Source organism: Acomys minous, assembly GCF_964271855.1.
Source record: "Acomys minous genome assembly, chromosome: 16".
Lineage (NCBI taxonomy): Eukaryota > Metazoa > Chordata > Mammalia > Rodentia > Muridae > Acomys > Acomys minous.
Window position 1 is genome coordinate 4,273,736 of NC_140498.1, and position 22,782 is coordinate 4,296,517.

Consider the following 22,782-nt stretch of genomic DNA (forward strand, 5'->3'; position numbering starts at 1 on the left):
GGCACCGCATTTATTCCAGGCTAGCTGGGCTGCAAGCTTCCAGAAGATTCTCCCATCTCTACCTCTCATCTCGCTGTACTTGAGTCCTGAGATTCCAGATGTGCAACATCACATCTGGCTTTTTACGTGGGTTCCCAAGATCAATCTTAGGTCATCAGACTGGCCTGGCAAGCCCTTCTACCTGACGAGCAGTCTCTCTGGCCCGGAAGCCCGTTTGCTCCATTCCGCTCACTTCCTCCTCCAAAAGGAACCACTTACTTTTCATGATTCATAACACTATAAATTTCACCTTTATAGGAATGGCAGCATACATGTGTACTCGCGTGTCTGGCTTATTTCACTCAGCATGTTTGTGCGAGCCATCCACAGTGTGGTGTGCACCTGCAGACGGTTCATCTGTGTTTGCTGCGTAATATCAACGTCTGACTACACCATTATTCCACGGAGTTCACTGGGCTGGTTCCAACAGGAACTTTTCAGAACAGCCCTGTTGTAAACATTCTTTCCATGGCTGTGGGACAGTTCCGTTTGAGTGGGCGTGTGCTTTCTAAAGAGTCTGTACTTACGCAGTCCCGCCAGTTGGATATGAGGATTCCAGCAACTCCACATCCGAGGAGCAGCAGATACGTCCGGCATTGTAGCTGAGCTGCCCTGGTCGGCACCATAGTATTATATAGTTGCAGGCCCGATGTCCGGAGAACTAACAAAAGCCAAGGCCTTTCCGTTCATTCATCACGCACAATCTCTTCTACGAAGGCCAGGCGTGAGCCCTCTGCTGTTGTCTTTCTAACGCCGTCTGCCTTCGAGGGCCTCTGTTTACAGTCTGAGGCTTTCCCGTACCAGACAAATCCCCTGAAGATGCTGATTTCCACTCCAGCGCGTCTTAACTCTTGGTATTTTCTTTGGAAAGCAGAAGTTAATGAAGTCCGTTTCTTCATGCGTTTCCTTTGTGTTTAGTGACTTTGATGGCCAAAGGAATCTTTGCCGATACCAGGGTCGTTAAGACCTTGGGCTCGTGTGGCCTTTCACTTTTAGGTCCACAGTGTCCCTTTGGAATGGCTTGTACTTGGGTGACAGCAGAGGCCGAGACTCCTTTTCTTCCCTATGTAGACATCCAGTTGACCTAATGCTACTCTCGCTGTGCCACCTCTGTGACAGGCCAGGTGACATGGCGTGTGTGGGACCGATCCTCAATGGCCTATTTGGTTCTCCTGGTTCACTTGCCTACCGCTGTGCAACACCACACCACACTCAGCCTCACCTCAAGCACTGCCATGTCTTTTCTTCAGTGCTGCCTTCGTACTGCTCGGTTCTCTGTATTGCTGTAGGGACTGTGGTGGCAGCCAGCTTATCAAGTGACAACACAGAAACGAAAATCAAGACTGTGAGTGGGTTTGCTCTGGGTCTACGACCCGCTCTGATGGAAGCTGACCTCTTGATCACACTGCGCCCTCTGGGTCTCTGAGCACATCTGACCCTGTACTGCGTTTCTCGCTAAATGACACTCCATGGTATTCGGTGCCAAGCTCTCATTAGGTGTATGGCCACGTATTTCTTGTGTGTGTGTGTGTGTGTGTGTGTGTGTGTGTGTGTGTGTGTGTGTGTGTGTGTCCTGCATGTATATCTGTGCACCAAGTGTGAGCACAATGCCTATGAGGCCAGGAGAGGGCGCCAGATCCTCTGGAACTGTACTTATGGAAAGTTGTGAGCTGCCATGTGGGTGCTTGGAATTGAACCCAGGTCTTTTGGAAGAGCAGCTAGTGCTCGTAACCTCTGAGCCACATCAGTATTCCCTGTTTCATGTTATCTCAACGAACTTTGCTGCAGGGCAGTTAGAGGGCTAATACAGAGCCTTGCAGGTGATAGGCAGGAACCCTGATACTGAACACTACACCCCTCACGCAGTTATCTACAATAATATAGTGAAGAGCAACTTTAAATTGTTTACTACTGTGTATTTTTCTTGTTGCTGCTTAGTCTGTAAAGCCTTGAGAAAGCCCAGGTTGCTACTTCTAAGCACTGCCCAACAGACCCATGGTAATGCTGAGCACATCAATGACTCCATCATCGACCTGGAGTTGCAAAATCTAATAGTCCTTCAAAGTTCAAGGTCTTTGGTTTCACTGCTTCCTCAGTCGTCCAAATAGATACGGTCTCCGTACAGTTAGCCTTTACTCGGAAGTCAACTCGGCCTTGCAGGGTAAATGCTAATCCAGAGTAAGGACCAGAGAGAAGCCTGCAGGCAGCAGGCAGCGTCAGAGTGAGTATATAACCTACCCGCTTCAGCCGGCTGCTCGGCTGTTCAGAGCAGCTGCCGGGTGCTCAGGAGTATAGCTCTGCTTCCTACTCTGCATGGCGTGCTGCTAACAGAAAAGGACCACACAGTTCAGAGTGCAAAGTGTACAGGCGTTGGGGGGGGGGCCTGGAGGCATGTGTGCGGCCACATGTGTGGAATCCCCCCAGAAGGACACAGACAACTGTTTAGGGTGGCTACTACCAGGGGGGAAACGGGAAAGTCATGCTAGAGCCCAGAGAACCTTTGTTTTCCATTGACGGTTCTTTCTATAGTTTGAATTTTTGTCACTTAACATAGTACTTTAAATTTTACATATATCTATAAATGATGTAAACATGTAAGCAAGAGTACATATTATAAAATATTCTTCAAACACAAATACTCTATTAAATTGCAATAAACCAATGCAATATCCCAAAGTGTCAACATTTTGGCTTAATAATCTCAAACAAATTGCTTATTTTGAGAGCCACAGGAATGAGGATGTGGTTCAGTGGGGAAGTCCCTGCCTGGCAAACATGAGGCCTTGGGTGCAAGCTCTGGTGGCGCACACCTATAATCCCAGCACTCAGGGAGGCAGAGGCAAGTAGAGCTCTGTGAGTTCGAGGCCAGCCCGGTCTACAGAGCAAGCTCCAGGACAGCCAGGGCTACACTGAGAAACCCCATCTTGGGGGGGAAAAAAGGTAGCAGTATGATAAAAGCCTATTACTTTGGAGGAAAATGGCAAATGACAACTGTCCTTGGGGAAACTACGAACGCAGGCAAGGGGGGACAGGAACTGCTGGCACAAGCCTAACTGCTGCTAACCCAGTGGGTCAGGGCTACCAAATGCTGCCAGAATTTCCGAGGCGTGTGCCCGCAGACCCAGTCGCCACTCCAGAGCTGTTCCTCGGAGGGCCATTTTGACACATGGGAGAATGCTTACACTCCAGGTTATCTGCCTGTGTTTGTGGGGGCTAGAGGAAGTCAGTCTCACACACCCAGGCTCGGGACTGAACTTTTCTAATAAAAACTATTGAACTGTTTGCAATAGAAAGACTGAGAAAAAGACATAACCTGTAACTATTAATTAGACATGAGTTAATTATGGCATGTGTGCATGACAAAATATACTAAAATATCAACTCCAAATCTCCCAAATGGAAAAGACCTCTCATATATATATATATATATATATATAAAGACACTGTCAAATATATATTCCCACTTGTATGAAAAAGATGGTGGATTTATTTTTTTTTCTAATTTTACTTATATTTAAGATGGTGGATTTATAAGAGATATAAGCTTCACAGACTCCTAGAAAGATATGTGCTGGAGTGAGGGTCAAAGCAGGGGACTTTCCCCGAACCCTGGTGACCGCTCTTTAGGCTTCCTAACCACACGAATATTTCACCCCTGCAAAGTGTCTTCCTCCTCTCCTATTGCTCTGCCCAAGCGCGGCCAGGAGCTGCTGCAGCCATCTGGAAACCATAAGGGGATCCGGGCTGAGGGAAAGGGGACAGTGAGCAAGGCAGAGGAGGAGAACACAAGGACGGCAGCACCAGGGGCTGAGTTACCCAGCATTCTCTCATGGGGTCCCTTACATCAGCCGGCTCCTTAGAGCAGCTTTGGCTCTGTTAGCTGTTCCTTGCGGCTGAGAGGCTCCTAGCTGCATGGTGAACCAAATTCATGGGCTCTCTAGGCAGGGAGCTCACAGGCGAACATGTGATTTCATCTTGCAAACAGCTACTTTCATTCGTCTCATGGCTTACAGAGTCTAAGATACAATTTCTACTCCTCCATCCCAGCTAGGCTGACTCCCAAACACAGCCACCGGGCACGTGCTGTGATAAGCTCGGGTACGCAAGCACCTAGTGTACAGACCCCTCTGGGTACACTCCTAAGGAGGGGTACTGCTGGATCAAACGGTGGCTCTATTTTTTTTTGCGGCACCCCCATACTGCCTTCCACAACAGCTGGGGTAATCTGCCCTCCGCCAGCAGTTTCTCCCACTCTTACCAGTATTTGTTGCTGTTTGTTTTCCAGATGGCAGGCATTGGGGTGAGACAGAAGCTTAATAATTTGGGGTGCTAATAACTGAGCCCAGGACTTGAGACTGTAACCCATGCTCCCAGCCGCCAGCAGCCTCTGATAAGGATGCCCTCCTCCTCATGTAGCTGTACCGTCCTCTGGACCAGGAGAGTCTAATTTGGAAAGTCCTGCCTAGGGCCATATCTTGAAACGTTTTCTTCTAGATGACGCAGAGTTTAGGGTCTTACATGAGTTTTCAGTCCGTTCTGAACCATGAGAGACAGACATCTGGCTTCTGTCTTTAAAGTGTGGGTAGCCAGTTTTCCCAGCACCCCTTGTCAAAGGGGCTGTCTGTTCTCCAGGGCGGAGAATGTCCTGGCTGCAGCTGTGTGGGTTTGCTTCCGGGCCCGCTATTCTGCTCACCAGTCCAGGTGTCCTGTTCCATGCTTGTCCCATGCTGGCTTTGCTCATGTGGCTGGGTAATCTCAAGTCTGATACTGTGACATCTCTGCTGAGTGCTAACTGGTAAAGCAGCAGGCTCACATGCTTATCTGTTGAACTACTCAACATAAGCAGGGAGGCACAGACAAAGCATATGTGCCTCCTCAGCCCCAGCTCGGCACATTGAGCATCCATGGCTAACACGGGCCCCAGCTTCTCTCACAGGAGTGGGAGTCATGTGACCACCTACGCAGGCTCCCCACTGACACAAAGGATGAGGCACTTTCCTGCCGAGTTCATTCGGCTTGTGGACTTTTAATTTCCTACCGTGGTATGTGTCACCGTATGGATATCCCGGGGGGCGGGGCAACTCCTGGGACTATATATCCAGCTAAGCTACAGAAAGCATGTGCTGCCTGAGCTGGCTGCAGGCTGCAGGCTGCAGGCTGCAGGCTGCCACATCCCCAAGGAGCAGGATGGCAGCAGGCACACACCAGGCACCCTGTGCTTGACCACAGCACTCCGGCAACCTCACCCACTGTTTACACTGCCAGGGGACTTCCGTGTTCCTAGCTGCACTCGTACCTCCTTGGCCTATCTACCCCGGGTTTACTTAAAACAGAGAAAAGTAAAGCTTCACCAGTGTCAGCTCCTCCTTCCAGAAAAGCTTGGGCATTATCAGACTTCTGCGCATAGCTAGAGGGTAAGAACTCAGTTTGCATGTTTGCATACTGTCTGAGCCAACTAATGACGGGAGCGCGTAGTCCTTAGCCACTTGCTACTAACAGAGATGTTGGTCTTGTGTTCACATCAGTACTACATCAAGCATAAATGCACAATTTCTTTAGAAACCTATGTACTATTGGGTACAAATCCTTCCTATAAACCATTTAACTGATATAAAACATTCCATGATGTAAAACGAGAGAGGGTATATTTTTCCAACCTGGGCCAGGTCATCCCTTGGGCAACCTAGTGGTCCCCACTACTAGGAGGTCACTATAATGATGCCAGACTTAGTGCAGGCACCTGATTGCTGTAGCATACTCAGCCCAGAACTCCTGGTCTGCAGCAATCCTCCAGCCGCAGCCTTCTGATAGTTGGGACTATAGGCATGTGCCATCATGCTCTATTAAAGACATTATATTTTTGTTTCTTTGTTTTTCAAGGCAGAGTTTCTCTGTGTAGCCTTGGCTATCCTGGACTCATTTTGTAGACCAGGCTGGCCTCAAACTCACAGAGATCTGCCTGTCTCTGCCTTCTGAGTGCTAGGATTACAGCTTTATGCCACTGGGCCTGGCAGAGAGGTTATATTTTTAATGTAAGATTTAATGTAGTTTTTCTTGTGCGTACTTGGGCTGCCCACACAGTGATATAAAATACATTCTGTACAGTCCTTGCATTTTCAGTAGATCAAAAGAAAAGTGTGTGTCCAAAGTTAAAGTGCTTGTATTCAGAGAAAATGCGACATTTCGTTGTCATTGCCTTTTAATTCTAGCGGGCAGCCATCATGTTAGCATCACCTTCCTGACACAAAGCTACCAACACAAGCTCCAAATAACTTCCCATTCCCATTAATCCTGTGTGGCTCGTGGTGTGGAGTTAAGCTTAGCCAGCCAGCCACCCACGACAGTCGAGTTAGTCGCGTGATCTCAGAGCCCGTCACAGCACAGTGGAGTACGCAATGGTTCTTCTTTCTCTTTACAAAGCTGTAGCTAATTGCAAGGCTCGGTGATGCTCTGAAGGCAAAGGGCAGCGGGCTTTCAAGGCAGAAGCTGTGCCATTGCTTATCGCCTTCCAGGGGACACTGTCATACCGTGGCTTCTTTACCAACTGTCCAGATACCTAACCTAGCCAACCATTGCTGACTTAGACGCGGGACACTGCCTAGAACAATGATGAGCAAGGTAAAATGGAGACCCAGTCACATGAGGGCCTCACATTCAGTTACGGGATCAGCAAATCCACGTCTGCTTAAAGGAAGTGCTAATTCAAACTGACGTTTGCCGATGTGCTTCTCTCCCTAATCAGCTGCACGTGAGGAGGAGAGGGGCGGAGAGGCGCAGTGGGAGATGCTGGGGATGAGGGGCATGGGCTTCGCAGAGCAAGCAGACGTGAGACGCCTCGGCTTCAGTGTCCCTTCTCTCAGTGATGCCCTTCAGGTTCCTCCATCAGCAGTGGTGCCATCTCCCTGGCTGGTTTGAGCACGGCCACCAACCTGGGAGCCCTGCATCTCACAGCCCTGCAGCTGAGTCCCTGGGGACTTTCCTAATAGTATTTTGGAGTAGCTTTTATCTGGCATGCATTTCTTACTGGTTGGACTTTCCTAGGCCGTCTACAGGACTTGCACACACAGACGTGCTCCAGTTAGGGTGGGCACAATGGAGTCGATTAACCCTTTTTCTCGATTTGCCAGAAACTGAGGAACTCCCCTTCAACCATCTACCACACGCTTTCTCCTATGTTCTCATGGTGATTGACCCCTACTTGCCACATTGACTTCTCACACAAGCCAGGAGGCAGCTTCTGTGAAATAGGCCACCACCCCTCAGCTGTCACATCTCTTGACAGTGCTTATGTACTACTTTTCAAACCCAACCTCTCTGGAAGCTTACTGAAGGAAAAGCTGTGTGTGCCCAGCATGCACAGACCTTGGCTCTACCTTGAGAAAAGAGACATAAGTGAGCCGGTGACCTTAAAAGTTATTGCAACCTCTGCAATTCATGTATCATTGTTTTCGTTTCTTCTCGGTCTGGTCGCTCTGTCCCCAAGACACCCCAGCCATTTACCAGCAAACTAATGTGCCTAGGTGGGTTGATCAACCTTAATACAGAGGACCAGCAGGCGGCAGCCCTAGGGACAGAATTAAAAGATCCTCAGGCCTCCAACCAAAACCAAAGCCACCTTTGCTCTGATCCTGCCAAGTTCTCTGAAATGCCCCCCATCAATTCATTTGCTTTGGTTTAAATCCTAGGATCTGAGGAGTCCGAATAACGTACATGGAAGAGAAGCTCCTACTCAACACTGGTCCTCCAGCTGGAACTGACCTAAGACTGTCTGCTAGTGAACACGGCACCAGGCAGCACCCTGGGTCCTGGAAGGGGACAGCTGGAAGGCTGAGCAGAACCAGGGGCAGCACATGAAAAAGATTGGCCAAGGAGGCAAGCATGTGACAGGTGAGAGACAGGTCTGTAGGCTCAATTTTTTTAGCAAATATATTTCTTTACGAACCTATTAACCTAGAGTACGTCACTTATAACCCGACTAACGTAAACAATAGGATAAGGAGATTAAAGAATACAATAACAAAACCATAAGGATATCAGTTCTGAGGAATGATTCTCCTGGTGTAATCAGCAGGATTTCTTCTGCTGGAACCTGGAGTAACCAGAACCCGGAACCTCAGCAGAAGCAGGGAGCCCCAAAGCCTTCCCTCAAGCAGTTGTCTCTAGAAGTGGCTCAAAGTGATGAACAGACAAAACTATCCCAAGTATCCAAAGGCCCTGCCTCTTGTTTTTGGCTCACATTTATACCTCCTCTCAGTATTTGTTCAAGGATGTTTTTCAGCTGGTTAACAACCAATCTCCCCCACAGGGTGGTTCGACTTCTAAGGAGATATAAACATCACCTGCTCTCTCACAAGTCTTTTTCTCATCCCCCACTTGTGAGCTAAACAAAAAACATGTTTCTCTCTCCTCTCTCCTTCAAAGGTCCTCATGCCTGGCAGCAGCACGAGCTTCCCCTGACCCGGTGGAGTCACAATGCTCCGGTGATGGCATCTCCTTTACACATTCCACTGTCCACAAAGCTCTTACTGCTCATCCCCTATCTGGTCCTGACAATTAAAAGGCGGAGGGGGCAGAACAGAATTCGTGGTCCAGTTTTAAAATCAATGAACTGGAACCCCACATGACTGAGGGCCTACTACGCCGCCTGGTCCAGCTCTTTCGGTTATGTAAAGGTTACAGTTTGATATCTGGGGACTGGAGAGATGACTCAATGGTTACAACCCTGTACTGCTCTTGCAGAAGACCCGAGTTCAGTTCCTAGCACCTACACTGGGAGACCTAAAACCACCATTAGGTTCAAGTCCAACAGGGTCTGATGCCTATGGCTTCAAGGGCACCTGCACTCATGTGCATATATCTACACAGATGCGCATGCGTGTGCACACACAAATGGTTAAAAAAAATCCCTCCTAAAAGATTTTATATCTAAACGCCAACCTCTCCAGCAGATCGACTTTAAAACTGATTACCCTCCTGCCTCCTTCTGAGAGGTGATACTATAAGGAGCTGCTGAGTTAGCAGTGCCTGCCGCTCTCTGACGGGGCACACAGGCTAACCTGCTACCTGCTGGGTTCCTCCAGGAGCCTCCCCAGACTCACTGCCATTTAGACCTCAGTGGGTGCACGGCAGGTGTTTGCACTTTTTGCTTTTCCTTTCTCTGCCTAGGGAAGGCGGAGGAAGGAGGATCTCTGTGAGTTCAAGTCCAGCCTGGTCTACATAGAGTCTCAGGTCTAAAACTGCACAGTGAGACCCTGGCACAGAAAAATAGGGGGAGGGGAGGCACAAGGCAGTCATTTTCAAGTCACCCAAGACCTTGTGAAAACACTGACACTAATCCACAAGCTGGGAGCTGCGATTCTGAAGGCTTGACCTGAAACCAGGGTGGAAGTGATGAGAGATGCCGAGATACAGAGATGCCATGCCTGCGAGAGGGATAGAGGACAGGTAAGATGGGGCAGGAACAAGAAAACCCGAACCACGTAGCTTCTCGTTCTTCAGGGGGCCCCTTGGCATTATCAAATGGCAGTTAATGAAGAGCAATTACTACAGTCTGGTGCTCACAGCTTCTTACCAAATGCTAAGGATCACTGTCCACCGTGGTCATGTCCACCGTCACATGGGGGGGGGGGTCAAGCCGCTCCTTGGCCTCAGCCCACCCTCCCTTGGCTACCATTCTCCCTCCATTTCCCACCAATTGCCTGTTACCTCCGCTCCCCCCCCTCTCCAGTGTCTCACTGTGGCCCAGGCTGGCCTACAAATCCCAGCAGTCCCCCCTCAGTCTCACAAGCACCCAGGTTCCCAGGGGTGGGCAACTACACTTGGCCTGTTACTTCCTTCTCTTTCTCACAAAGGTGAAGGCTCTTACTGGTTCTTCTCACCTTGAATCCCTCTGCTCACCTGTCTTGGTCCACCAATCTGAACCATTAGTCCTCATCACGTCACACACACACACACACACACACACACACACACACACACACACACCTATGCCAGAGAGCACTAAGGAGCCTGAGTTAGGTGGCCCCTGCCTGCATGTTCAAACCCTGCCCAGGACACGACTCCTTGATGCCTAACCCCAACTTCAGTATTCACAAAAACAACTTCACTTCACCTTGCTTTCTATATTTCAAAAATTCTGACGCCTTGGCTTACCTGTGCCTGAGAAGCACGGGACCAACAGAAATGGGCTGCTACTCCCCCTGCGGCTCACTTGTCCTAGGACTGTGGATTGCAAGCCTAGCTGTTTATGACAGCCTCCTGGCACCACCCACCCCAGCTTGGAGTGACCATTTGAGGTGGGCGTGGCTCCCTGAGAAGTAGGCAGAAGCTGATTCCCCTGACTCTCTACCATGGATGCATCGCTGGCTCCCTGCTAGAGCACTGAAGAGAGAGGTTTTTCTTCTGAGTTCCTTTCCTTCAGTGATGCTCCCAACCTCGAATTTAAGTTCCAGAAGCAGGGAGAGGCTAAAGATGTAACAATGTATCCTTCGTTAGCCCGGGCTATGGAGGCGGAGGTCAGCACAGCTGTCTGCTATATGCAGTGCCAATCACAGGCCCAGGGGGAACCTGGAGGAGAAGACAGCCGGGAACCCCCTTCTCACTGTGACCTCCGCCCTAGTCTCACCAGGACACCATTTTCAACAAGCCAACTTCAGTAGTTTACCAGGCAGAAAACCCAGAGAATGCAAAAGACTATTTCTGGCTATAACGTCCATTAAGTATGCCCCACCTACCATAAGCGTAAGCTGAACACACCAGGCTTACTGAATCCTGGAAATTAATGAAAACTAAGCCCAGTAGGAAGATACCATCAGACGCTGTAAACACGCAGGTTTTATAAAGAACAGGAACGATGCTGAAAACAGCTGACGTAACTGCACATCAGTCCTCAGGGCCCGGGCGGGGTATCCCTGTAAATGAAAGCATCCTACCTGATCAGATCCGGCTCTGCACCCTCGTTCTTAAACGAAGCCAGCAGCAGTCTCTCTCGGGTGACGAGGTCATCCAGAAGGTTCTGTCTTCGATCCCCCTCCAGTTGTGTTCTGCAGTTGGTTGTTAAGGACCAAGAGTGGATGGCTTAGCTCATTGCCCTATGCCGCTATTAACCCTTCAGGTCACCTGCAGCCATTACAGGCTCCGCCCACCGCTACCAGGAAGACTCTGTTTTCTTTTCCTGACTTTCAGTTTCTTTCAGTCCTTCAGGTAATTGACCGTCACTGTACCTCTGCAAACGGATAATTCTCAGACACTGACATAGATCACTGAAAAGTGCACGAGGTGAAGACTTTTAATTTGTTTTCTTTTGCCAGTGAGCAGTCTACCACGGCAGTCTGGATCCATGAGCCCTTCAGCCACAGGTGTTAGCATCTAAGGGTGTTAGCACACTCACTGATACTCTAAGCTGGGGCCTGGATGAGTCTCAGCAGTGCAAAAGCAAACCCAAAGCACACTGCCTGGGCAAAGCACACTGCCTGCAAAAGCTAAGATTTGGAAAGGAGGAAGGGTCTCCACCGTGTGTAATAGCTCCATCGGAAGCTTCCTCAAGGCTGCTTTTGTGTGACAATGCGCTGTGAAAGCTGTTTCTGCCGACTCATTAGTTAAAAATACTACGGGATCTTTGTGAGGAACTACACGAGAGCTGTATCTGATGGGTTACTCCAGTAAGTGTGGCAGACTAGGGTCCTAAGGGCAGAGTTTCACCTGTGGAGACGGCTGCGTCTTTATTGTTGTTGTTGTTGTTGTGTGTGTTGATAGGGAGAAGAGGGGGTCATGTAAAGGTCAGAGGACAACTGTGGGGTCTCTCCTCTTCTCCACCTTTACGTGGACTCCCAGGACCCGACTCGGACCTCCGGGCCTGCATGGCCAGTGTTTTACTCGCTGAAGCCGCCACTGGCCGTGGCTGTTTCTCCAGAGCCATTGGATTTACTGCCAAGCCACACCCTCAGCCAATCCAAAACTGGTTTTTTTTGTTTGTCTCCCTGAGACAGAGTTACTGGGTGGCCAGGCTGGTCTCCAACTCCTCCTCAGCCTCCCGGGGGCAGGGTTACACAGAGTGTGAACTGTGGGCAGCCAAGGCCTACTTGCTAACTTTCTTGAAACAAAATATTAGGCGCAAAGTTCTGTGCGCTCGGAAACGGAACTGAGGAAGGGCTCGGTGGATGGCCTGCTTGGCCTGCGAGCCTGAGGGCTTGAGTCTGGATTGCCAATGTCTTTGGAAAGCAGAGCCTCTAACAGTGGTGCACACCTCTAACCCCAGCCCTGATGGGAAGTGGCTGCCCAGTCTAGCCAAATCCTTGAATGGGGCTCACCGAGAGACCTCTATCAAAGAAAGACGTGAGGTGAGAGGGGAAGAAAACACACGACATTGCCCTCTGGCCTCCTCATCCATGTACACACACACACACACACACACACACACACACACCAAGAAAGGCAAACGAAATGTTGAAGAAAACTCCATCAAGGATGGGCTACAGGAAGTAAACAGTTTTGGAAAAATGTGTCTGACCTCAGACACAAAAAGGAAAATAAGCCCTTTCAATAAGCCCTTGTTGTGTGTGACTTTGATTTTTATTTTTTGGGTTGTGTGTTTGTTTTGTTTTGAACCAAGTGGGTGTTAACACACATCTGAAAGGCTGGCAACATGAAGCAGGCCACCGGCCACCCACACCTATTGTGGCAACAAGAGTAGAGACACTGCTTCAGGTGACATATTCTCTTCTTCGTAGAAAAGGATCATAAGGGGCTGGTGAGATGGGTCAGCGGGGAAGGTGCTGACCACCGAGCCCGAGGCCCTGAGTTTGCTTCCTGGGACCCACGTGGTGGAAGAAAAGGACTGATTCCCTCAGGGCCTCTAACTGCCACATGTGCACCACAGTGTAAGTGTGCCCACACAAGCATACAGTACATACACAGATAAATACATGTAATAGCAAACTTTAAAGGGGTTACAAAACATTATGTTCAGGCCCAAAAAGTTTCTGAGAACTCAACAGAACCAAGGATTAGCATCACTATTGCCTGGGAGGGAAATGCATAGCTCAAGGATCTACAAGTTCTGCTGTTAATTTTGTACAGAAAAGCACTGGCTAGCTAGTAGGAACAATAAACAAATCTAGGCCAAAAAAACAAAAAAAACAAAAACCCTCCCTCAGTAAGAGTTATTAGAAAAATCATAAATCTCCTAAACCGAAGTCTTTGAGCCATAGTCATTCTACATATTAAAAAATAATAATAATAAATGAATCTCTCAAGAGTCCAACATGCCACATTTCCCTGGGTCAAATCACTACCATGACTTTTCCACTTCCCAGTGATGGCAGTCACCAAGTCCCCATCGTGGAAATCAGGAAATAGCAACCGTAACTAAGAAACAGAAACCTCAAATATTCCTCTTCTTTAGTTAAAAACAAAAGGCGAAATATTAGCCTTTTGATCACTGCCAATCGAAAACAAGTATCTATGTCTTTCAAATTACTGATAAACTGTTAATAAAGCAGAAAGCTTTTATTTAATGTAAACAAAGTTCCTTGGGCGATGAGGTGGGGAGAAAACAGAAGCTAAGACAAGAATTACACAGAACACAGCAAAATGGAAATTCTACGTTGTGGGGCTATTAGTTGTGTCTCAATATCAGCTCGTCTTCCCTAGATGTTGTTTAACTCCCCCACCGACCTTTCAGTTTGTAGAGATTTCAGTATCCAACCTCCCAAGTAAACATTCACTGGACATATGTACAATGAGCAAACGTCCAGTGTTAAAATTATGAACAAATTCAAATGGCTCTGGAATCTGAACATTAAAAGACAAACCTGTACAAGCATTATTAGGAGAATGCATAGAAGAATATTTTGTTTGGTTGGTTTTTAGGTTTTTGGCTTTTTGAGACAGGGTTTCTCTGTGTAGCCTTGACTATCCTGGACTTGCTTTGTAGACCAGGCTGGCCTCAAACTCACAGGGATCCACCTGCCTCTGCCTCTCAAGTGCTGGGATTAAAGGTGTGCGCCACCACTGCCCAGCTCATAGAAGAATATTTTAATAATCTTGAATGAGAAAAATCTTTCTAGGAAAGAATGAAAATCTACAGATATTTAAGAAAAACCTAGAAGATGTGACCACATAAAACATGGTGTGTGTGTGTGTGTGAGTGTGTGTGTGTGTGTGTGTGTGTGTATGTGTGTGTGTGTATGATATCTGTATGAACAGTTCATACGCACAGGGAGACCAGAGGTATACCTTGGGCATCTTCCTGTATCGCTTTCCACTTCAATTTTGAGACAGGGCCTCTCACTGAACCCAGAGATCCCTGACTTACCCGACTGTGCCAGGCTTTTGTGTGAGGGGTGGGGGCCCAAACTCAGGTCCCCAGGCTTGCAAAGCAAGCACTTTATCCACCGAGCCATCTCCGCGGTCCAATTATATAAAAGGTAACGTCTCTGCAAAATAAAATTGCTAGTGACAAAACGTAGGCAAAGGGCATAATACAACAAAGAACGGGGTCACTGCAACCTCTAGGGGAAAGACAGTTGCACGTGCGTAAAAGAAACACAAGCTCCAAGATCCCACCTTTAACTATCACATTAGAAGGCTGGCAAGAAGCCTGGAGAGGGACTCAGAGAGCAGGCACTTGCCCATCTCCCTGAGGGGAATGCAACCAACTGCCAGGCCGCCTTCTATGAACCGAACAAAACCTCAAAGTGACAGTCCCAACAGATCCACTCAGATATGCATATGCGAGGGCTTGAGAGCACAGAAGTTCACCGGAAGCGTCCTGAACACCCACCAACAGGGAACTAAGGCGTCCGTGCAATGCTGTGATTTCAAGTTGAAAAGAGGAGCTGCTTATGAGTGGTGACGGTGGTGGCTGACAGCTCTGGGTACTTGCAAGGGCAGAGGGCATTATGGGAATTGTTTTACATGGAATAAGCTCCAAGACCCACAGTGTTCAACCATGGTGTATGCACTAAAAAGAAACAAAAGACCCAGGAACATAGTACAAAGTACTCCCTTTACTACCTGAAGAATTCCACATTCATTTAAACTATGTATGCATGTGTGCATATATGTGTGTATTCCCTGCCTGGGAAAGTCTGAGACAAGAAAGCCCAACTATTCACATCACAGATTATGAAGAATGAGATGGGACAGGATGCATTGTGGGAGAAAAAGGAGTTCTTGGTAAAACAAAACAAAACAAGAAATGGATTAGTGGATTAGCAGAAAGTACTTTTACAATAATAAAAACCTATAAAACTATGTTCTGAAAATGTAAGAGACGCAGGTTACAGATTTAAAGTAACACGTGGGACGAGGCAGCTCTTGGGAGCAATGTGAAGGCAGCAGGACCTGGTGTCTGTGTCTGCTCATCAGTAACTGCAGAAGGCCGGCGCTAGAGGGGCCACACAGATCCCTGGTCCTAGTCTCACTGTTTTCTCTGACAGGAAATTGAGAACCAGCACAAACGATCTGTTTAGGCTACAGCCCAGCTCGGTCTACTCTACGCCAGGACTTCCTCCTCTTCGCTTGCTGGATGCTAAACATCCAGAGCTTTCCCCACCCCAGGGCAGCCAGCACTGCTTTCCGGTCCTGTTTTAAAACAGTACGGGCACAGCAGGAGTGTCTCTGACCTCAAAATCCAAAGGCTCAAGTGCTCTGAAATTCGTTAGCTTTTGAGCACTTCATTGTGATACCCAGGTGGAAATTTTCATAACATGAAGCTTTGATTCATGCACAAAATTATTTTAAATAGTCTGTAAAATGAACTCTAGGCTATGTGTAAAGTAAACATACATTTCATTCTTACAGTCAAGTCCCGTTCCAAGATGTCTCATCATGTACGTATTAATATTCCTAGATCCGAAATACTTCTGGTCCCTCATTATTTCAGTGAGGGACACAGCCTAGCATGCCAATGCAGGATATCCCTGGAGACTCCCGCTGAAGCTTGGAAAACTGCACAATTAGCCACACTGCCTCTTCATTTTATATTTCATTTTAACATACGGAAACAGCAGACACCCCCTGTGCCCCCCCAGCAAGGAGACAGATGGAGGGGAAGTGGAGGGAACAAGGTGACTGTGCCATCTCTGATCTACAATGCATGGATGTGCACATGTGTAAGCTATGTGCGCCTAGGGCTAGGAAAGGTAAGTAGGATAGAGGACCCAGTTGCGGGCTGGTGCCAGGTGCCTCCTCTTCCGCTAACTTGGTGAGTAACAAGCAAAGACAGAGAACCGACAACCAGGGGGCAGCTCTAACTAGTTGCTATGCGCTTTGCCACTGGCGAGGATAATTTTTCATGTAATCTAGCCAACAGATGGAACTGATCTCAGATGCCTGATCCCTACTGCCTGTGAGCCTAAGCCCAGATTCTCCACTACACCCAGCAGAGCACTCAGCCTACTGGGATCCTTTAGGAAGCTCAACAAGTGGGGGGGGGGAGCTGTTAGAAAATATATTCATGGGACTTACATTTTTTAGCAACCACTAGTATTTAGTCTTGGGGTTGGCGAGCTGGCTCGGTTGTGAACGGTGCCTGCCACAGAGCCTGAGGATGTAAGTTCAATCACCAGGCCCCTCACAGTGAAGAGGGTTGGCCTTCAGCCTCAGCTCTGTGTGGTCCTCAAGACAGTGCCGACTTCACAGCCAAATCACCTCTGCGGCCCTGGCTTTGACTTTCTTAAGAGAGTGAAAACAGTCTCTTTACAGAAGGTACCAAAATACCTTTGATACTGAATACTTTGGTAAAAAGACTGTTTTAACTCTCTTAAGAAAGTCAAAGCTGGGGCTGCAGAGGTGGGTCAGCAGTTAGGAGCACTTGCTGCTCGCCAGAGGACCTGAGTTCAGTTCCCAGGACCCATGTCAAGATCATCACAGGAGCGGACACACTCACACAGACACATTGTTAAAAAGAGGGTGTGTGTGTGTGAAGGTGCTGATTTTGAAAAGCTAGCAAACAAAGGGAGAGCTCCATGAAAAGCCAGGTGAGAATATTTTTAGTACTACGTGAAAACCCACACAAAGCCTCCCACAGCACGAGGTGTTCTTGCAACCCAGTGAGGCAACTGAAATTACTATCACAGAGAAGCTGGGAATAGAAGTGAACGCTGTGCTGGGCAGGGTGGCCCACGGTTGTAACCCCAGCACTTCAGGGGCTGAGAAGCAGGGGAACTGCTTAAAGCTTAAGGCTAGCCTGGGCTACATAGTGAGTTTTAAGCCTGCCTGGGCTACAGGATGAGACCTTTGAGTGCTCAGACTGCAGGACTCTGTCTTATTGATGAGTTACCAGAGTCAAAGCACACAGCTTTCCTCTTGAAAAAAACCAAAACAACAACATAGCCACTTTCCAGGAAACAATGTGATATATCATTACTGGGATTACAGGCGCGAGCAACCGCACACGGATTCTACTGGTATTTATGGCCTTTTTAAAACTAAGGATCATGATATCGTAAGATATAACTAACATGGGGGCTGGAGAGATGGCTCAGAGGTTAAGGGCACTGGCTGCTCTTCCAGAAGTCCTGAGTTCAATTCCCAGAAAGCACATGGTGGCTCCCAACTATCTGTATTGTAATATGGCGCCCTCTTCTGGCCTGCAGGAGTACATGCAGGCAGAATAGTATATATATAAATAAAAAGATGTAACATGTCACAGTGAACATTGCTTAACCCTTCAGTGACTAAGAAAGTTCATGAGCATCTGTGTGATAGCAACATGCAGTTAATAGAGAATCTGAGTCAAAGGTGCACCAGGTGAAACCTGACTATATTATTTCTACTAAAGGACAGAATTCAGCTTTAAATTTGGGGCCAGACAGTTATGTATTTGAATCTGACTCTTCATGCCTGGCTGTAAGGTTCTGGGCAAGTTATTGATGTATTCAGGATTCCTCTTTTAAAACCCACTGCTGGGATGTTGGAGTCTCTCCACCTGTTTCTGTGACATGAGGGCCAAGGCTGACCTGGCCAAATTACCTTTTGTATAAAGAAGAAAAGGAATCACCCAGACCAAGCATATGAAGCGGTTAGGGCTGATGCGTGTCCATCTGAAATGGCTTAAGTCTTGAGGAAAACTTGAGTTATTAAAAATGTTTAAGCTGGGCGGTAGTGGCGCACACCTTTAATCCCAGCACTTGGGAGGCAGAGGCAGGTGGATCGCCATGAGTTCGAGGCCAGCCTGGTCTACAAAGGTAGTCCAGGAGGACAGCCAGGGCTGCACAGAGAAACCCTGTCTCGAAAAACAAAACAAAACAAAACAAAAAAATGTTTAAGAGGAAGGAGATATGGAGGACTAAAAGACGCTGTCTGGGGCCAGAGCCGTAGAACACATACTTGGCATGCCCAGGCCTCTAGGTTCAACCCCCAGCACCAAACAAGCTAACAAAAAAGTTGTTAACATGATGGGAGTCACCACCTCCTTTTCCAGTCTACAAAACGGCGGCTTCCCTGAAAACAGGTGTAAGAGCGCCCCCGTGTGGTTTTTGATCTGAATGTCACCCTCTCTACCCACAAAAAAAAAAAATTATTTGGAGAAAAAAAGAGAATTAAAAAAGCTTTTATAATCCAGTTGATGTTGTGTTTCGGTTTTTTTTCCCCCTTGGGAAATACCAAATAACCCATTTTCATGTTCTTTCAAACTTTGCTAATGTTTTAAATCAGCAGATCTCAACCTTCCTAATGCTGCAACCCTTCAATACCACTCATGTTGTAGGGACACCCCCTATGATAAATTATGTCGTTGCTACTTCATAACTGTAATTTCACTACTGTTATTAATTGTAATGGAAGCAGATGATATACAGGATATCTAGGGTTTGGGGGGGAGTTTTTTTTGTTTTTGTTTTTGTTTTGTTTGTGTTTTGTGTTTTTTTTGTTTTTGTTTTGTTTTTGAGACAGGGATTCTCTGTGTAGCCTTGGCTGTCCTGAACTGGCTTTGTAAGACCAGGCTGGCCTTGAACTCAATGATTCACCTGCCTCCTGAGTGCTGGGATTACAGGTGTGCGCCACCATGCCCAGTGGTATGCAGGATACCTGATAGGTGGCCCCCAAAGGGGCTGAGGACCCACAGGTTGAGAACCACTGTTTTAAATAGAGACCAGTATGTTTGGCATGTAGTGTTAATAAGGGGAAGTCATCCTGAAATCAACACAAAACCAAAAATCCATGATAACAGATGGTCAGGCTGAAATCGTTGAGATCAATGAAGCCCGTTACTATACATTTAGTATTCTCACTTTGTGGTCTAGCAGGGGCTGTTAATGGGAAATAGAGTTCTTGAGTTATATAGGCCTCTTGCTCTACAGGTTTGGCATACACACACACACACACACACACACACACACACACACACACACACACATATATATTCAGACCTGGAACAGTATTTAGCCACCCTTTGGCGTATGTGCTATTGGCTACACTAAAATGAGTCCTGCACCCTAAGTGTAGTGCAAACTTCCCAGAACTGACTTCTGAAAGAAGAGGACCCAGCCTGGCCATCGGACACCACAAGGTCTATGGATTAAGACCTGTTGTTGGCTGGGGTAAAATAAAAGCTCTTTATGTAACAGACTAACAGGCATGGAGGGTAAAATTACAAACCAGAATATTCCAATTGTGTCTGAAAGAAGGCCCCATTGTTTACTAAAATTAGCCTTTTATTTGAAACCTCAGTAGATTAGTAATTGAACATTTGGAAAACCAGGCAACTAACTGACCTTCCTGCTAATGTGACCAGGTTCATTTAGGAGACACCAAGCTTTTGAAAAACCTTCAATTGTTTTGTTTTTTTTTTAAAAAAAAGCTGTATTCCTACATTTCCCTACACTCAAAGCCAGGACACATGGTTTCCTGATACTAAAAGTCAGATCTTTGGCCTGAATCATAGACAATTTTAAAAAATGCAACTGTGGGGTCAGTTTTCAACTCAATATAAACTAGGTTTGAAGAATTAATTTAGCTAACAGGTTACATTGTGAATTTCTTTTTTAAATGTTTGTTTTGAGACAGGGTTGGGGTGGGGTGGGGTGCCTAATTATGTAGCTCAGGGTAGCCTCAAGCTCACTCTGTAGCCCAGGCTAGCCTTTAACACTATCTTGCCTCCCCTCACTCCTCAGTACTGGAATTACAGATGTGTACAACCACACATAGCTTAAAAATAAAGGCCTGAGTACTTGACAGCTTACAAGAGGTTAAGATGACCAATTTGCCTTAACAAAATCCCAACACACTCTTCACCCCCAAAAACTCCCAAACTAGGGACATGCATCTGTGTCCCTAAGAGAATCAGGCAGGCAAGCCACATCTCACTAGTCTGCAGCTGAAATTTTACAAAGTAAAAACGACTGCCAGACCTCCCGAGGGCTGACACATTGCTCAGCATCCGACTGGGATGCGCAAGGCCCTGAGATCCATCCCCAGCACCACACAAAACCAGCTGCCCTGGAGTATGCCTTTATCTGAGTTCTCGGGCGAGGGCGGAGGGTCAGGCATTCCTTGGCTACAAAGTGAGTTCGAGACCAGCTTGGGCTGCTGAGACTCTGTCTCAAAGGGGCGGGGGGGGGGGGGGAGGAAATGTTCTCAAAGTCCAGCAGGGAATCACTGCTCAGGATTATCATGGAAGTCCTGTGCTTGGAGCAGTGGCTAGCCATCCTCACGGCAGGAGACAGAGCAGTGTGCAGCTGCACAGACAGAGCACTGACTGAAAGCGTTAGCCTCCTGCCTGCCGAGCTTACACCCGGACGGAGTCATTCCTTAGGTAAGTCTTCCCTTGCCAGCACAGTCACTGTAAAACAGTGAACACACACGTAAGACAGAATGCAAGAGTAAAGTGTGGAGACCAAGTCCTCCTCGAGCTGTGGGGAAATCTGGGCGGCCCAGATGCCTTCCTTTCTTACGTAAGATTGTTTTTCCTCCCACTCCAGAAAAGGCGGAATTTACGTGGATACATCTGACGTGTTGATACTGCTCTTAGCAGTAAGTCCTTCAGAACGTCAATCTTCTCCTTCAGATTCTTCAGCAAAGTTCTGATTGTCAGGGCAAGCTGCAAAGAGAAGGGCGTGGCCTGAGTCCACTGCTTCAGAGGGACAGCATGTGCTACGTTAAAAAGGCCTAGGGCAGAGGCTTAGCCTCCCAGCAGCACACTCAGGGTTGTCACGTTCTCAATGGTGTCTTGGTCTAGCCATCCACCCACCCAGAGCCTGTACCCGTGGCACACCTGCCCACAGCAACCTGGTCCCCACGGGGACACAGATACTGAGTGGAATCTGTCAGCTTGCTTCCCTACTCAGCTGGAATCCTGTCCCCAGGGCTTCTTACGCACTGTTTTATCCACCCTGGAGCCACACAGGAAACTGTGCTCCCTCAGTCCTTGCTCAATAGCCAAACCCTGCGGCTTCCTCAGCCACGCTTCGCATGACAAGGTGTCAGGTCCCATTACTGTCCTGACCGGTCTCTGAACACGCTGGTGTATTTATAGCCCATGCGAACTCTGGAGAGTACATGTTCTTTTTCCATGAAAGGAATGTTAACCGCACACGGCTCTTCTTCTAGTGCTGTGTGACTGTTCTCCAATCATCCTAAAAACCCAGAGGAAATGTCTGGCTGTGACTCTGAAGATGAAGAAGGGGAAGGAGGGCCCCGCTCTGACATTTGGAAATGTGAATAACAAAAATACCCATTAAATGAAAACATATTTGACCATGGATGAAATCAGAGGAATGCTAAAAAGGCAGGACGCCACTGTTTTCACTGACACTTGCTAAAAGTAGCAGTTATGCTGGGCATGGTGGGGTACGCCTGTAATCCCAGCACTGGGGAGACAGGAGGATCTCAAAAGGTTCGAGGTCAGCAATGGTTCACACAGTGAGGTCCAGGTTAGCCAAAGTTGCACAGTGAGAGGCTATCTCAACCAAACAACAACAAAGTAGCAGCTCTGTAGCTCAGGGAGAAGCAGGAGCCCCCAGCCTGCCTCGCCCCACCCCACGAGCAAGGTCACACATGGCAAGCAGGCAGGAAAAGACTAGCTTTGTTCTAATCCGCCTGGACACCAAGGGAGCCACCCATCACGCTGATGGGAGCTGAGGGGATGCAGGGCTCCACATATTCACAGAGTAAAGGACAAGAAGCAAGATGTGGGGCCTGCTGGGTGCAGCAGTGTACACCTGGACCCGGCCTGAGAGGCTTCAGCAAGGGGACCACTTGAATCCAGGAACTCAGGGCCAGCCTGGCAACACAGAGACACCCCCAAATTCTATCTGAAAGGCACAACACACACACACACACACACCCCATAAATGTAATTTTTACATTTCTAAATCAACTCATAAAATAAAATGTCACCGAAAAATAGAATAGTCCAGAAATTAACTGTACTGTAATGCCAAAAGTGATCCTTTCTTTCTTCTTCTTCTTCTTCTTCTTCTTCTTCTTCTTCTTCTTCTTCTTCTTCTTCTTTTTTTTTTTTTTGTTGTTGTTGCTGCTGCTGTTTGGCACAGGGTTTCTCTGTGTAGGTGATCATTTCTTAATGTTAAGGTTTCTTAAAACTTTGTAAGAAAATAATCTTTGATAATCAAGAGAAAAGTTCCTTTGTTATGGATAAACAGAAACTCCCAGAACTCAGAAAAAAAGATGCAAAACCCAACTCGTACTATAGCCAACATAACCCCAGACAGAAGTGTGAATGGAAAAAAGATGAAACAAAACAAAACAAGCAAATAGAAACCCCATACACCAATCCCACTC

At 47.6% G+C, this 22,782-nt stretch overlaps 1 protein-coding gene across 3 annotated transcripts in view; it reads right to left on the minus strand.

The window, feature by feature from the left end:
- Positions 1-22,782, minus strand: part of STX8 (syntaxin 8) — a 224,184-nt gene that overhangs the window by 193,422 nt on the left and 7,980 nt on the right. For 2 of the 3 annotated variants that reach the window (XM_084761867.1, XM_084761868.1), the window contains exons 3-5: positions 22,414-22,542; positions 20,988-21,082; positions 10,971-11,081 (exon numbers count right to left, since the gene is read on the minus strand). In XM_084761867.1, coding sequence (XP_084617993.1) covers positions 10,971-11,081; positions 20,988-21,082; positions 22,414-22,542 — 335 coding nt within the window. The remainder of the gene's footprint in view (positions 1-10,970; positions 11,082-20,987; positions 21,083-22,413; positions 22,543-22,782) is intronic. The other variant, XM_084761869.1, reaches the window with a different exon arrangement.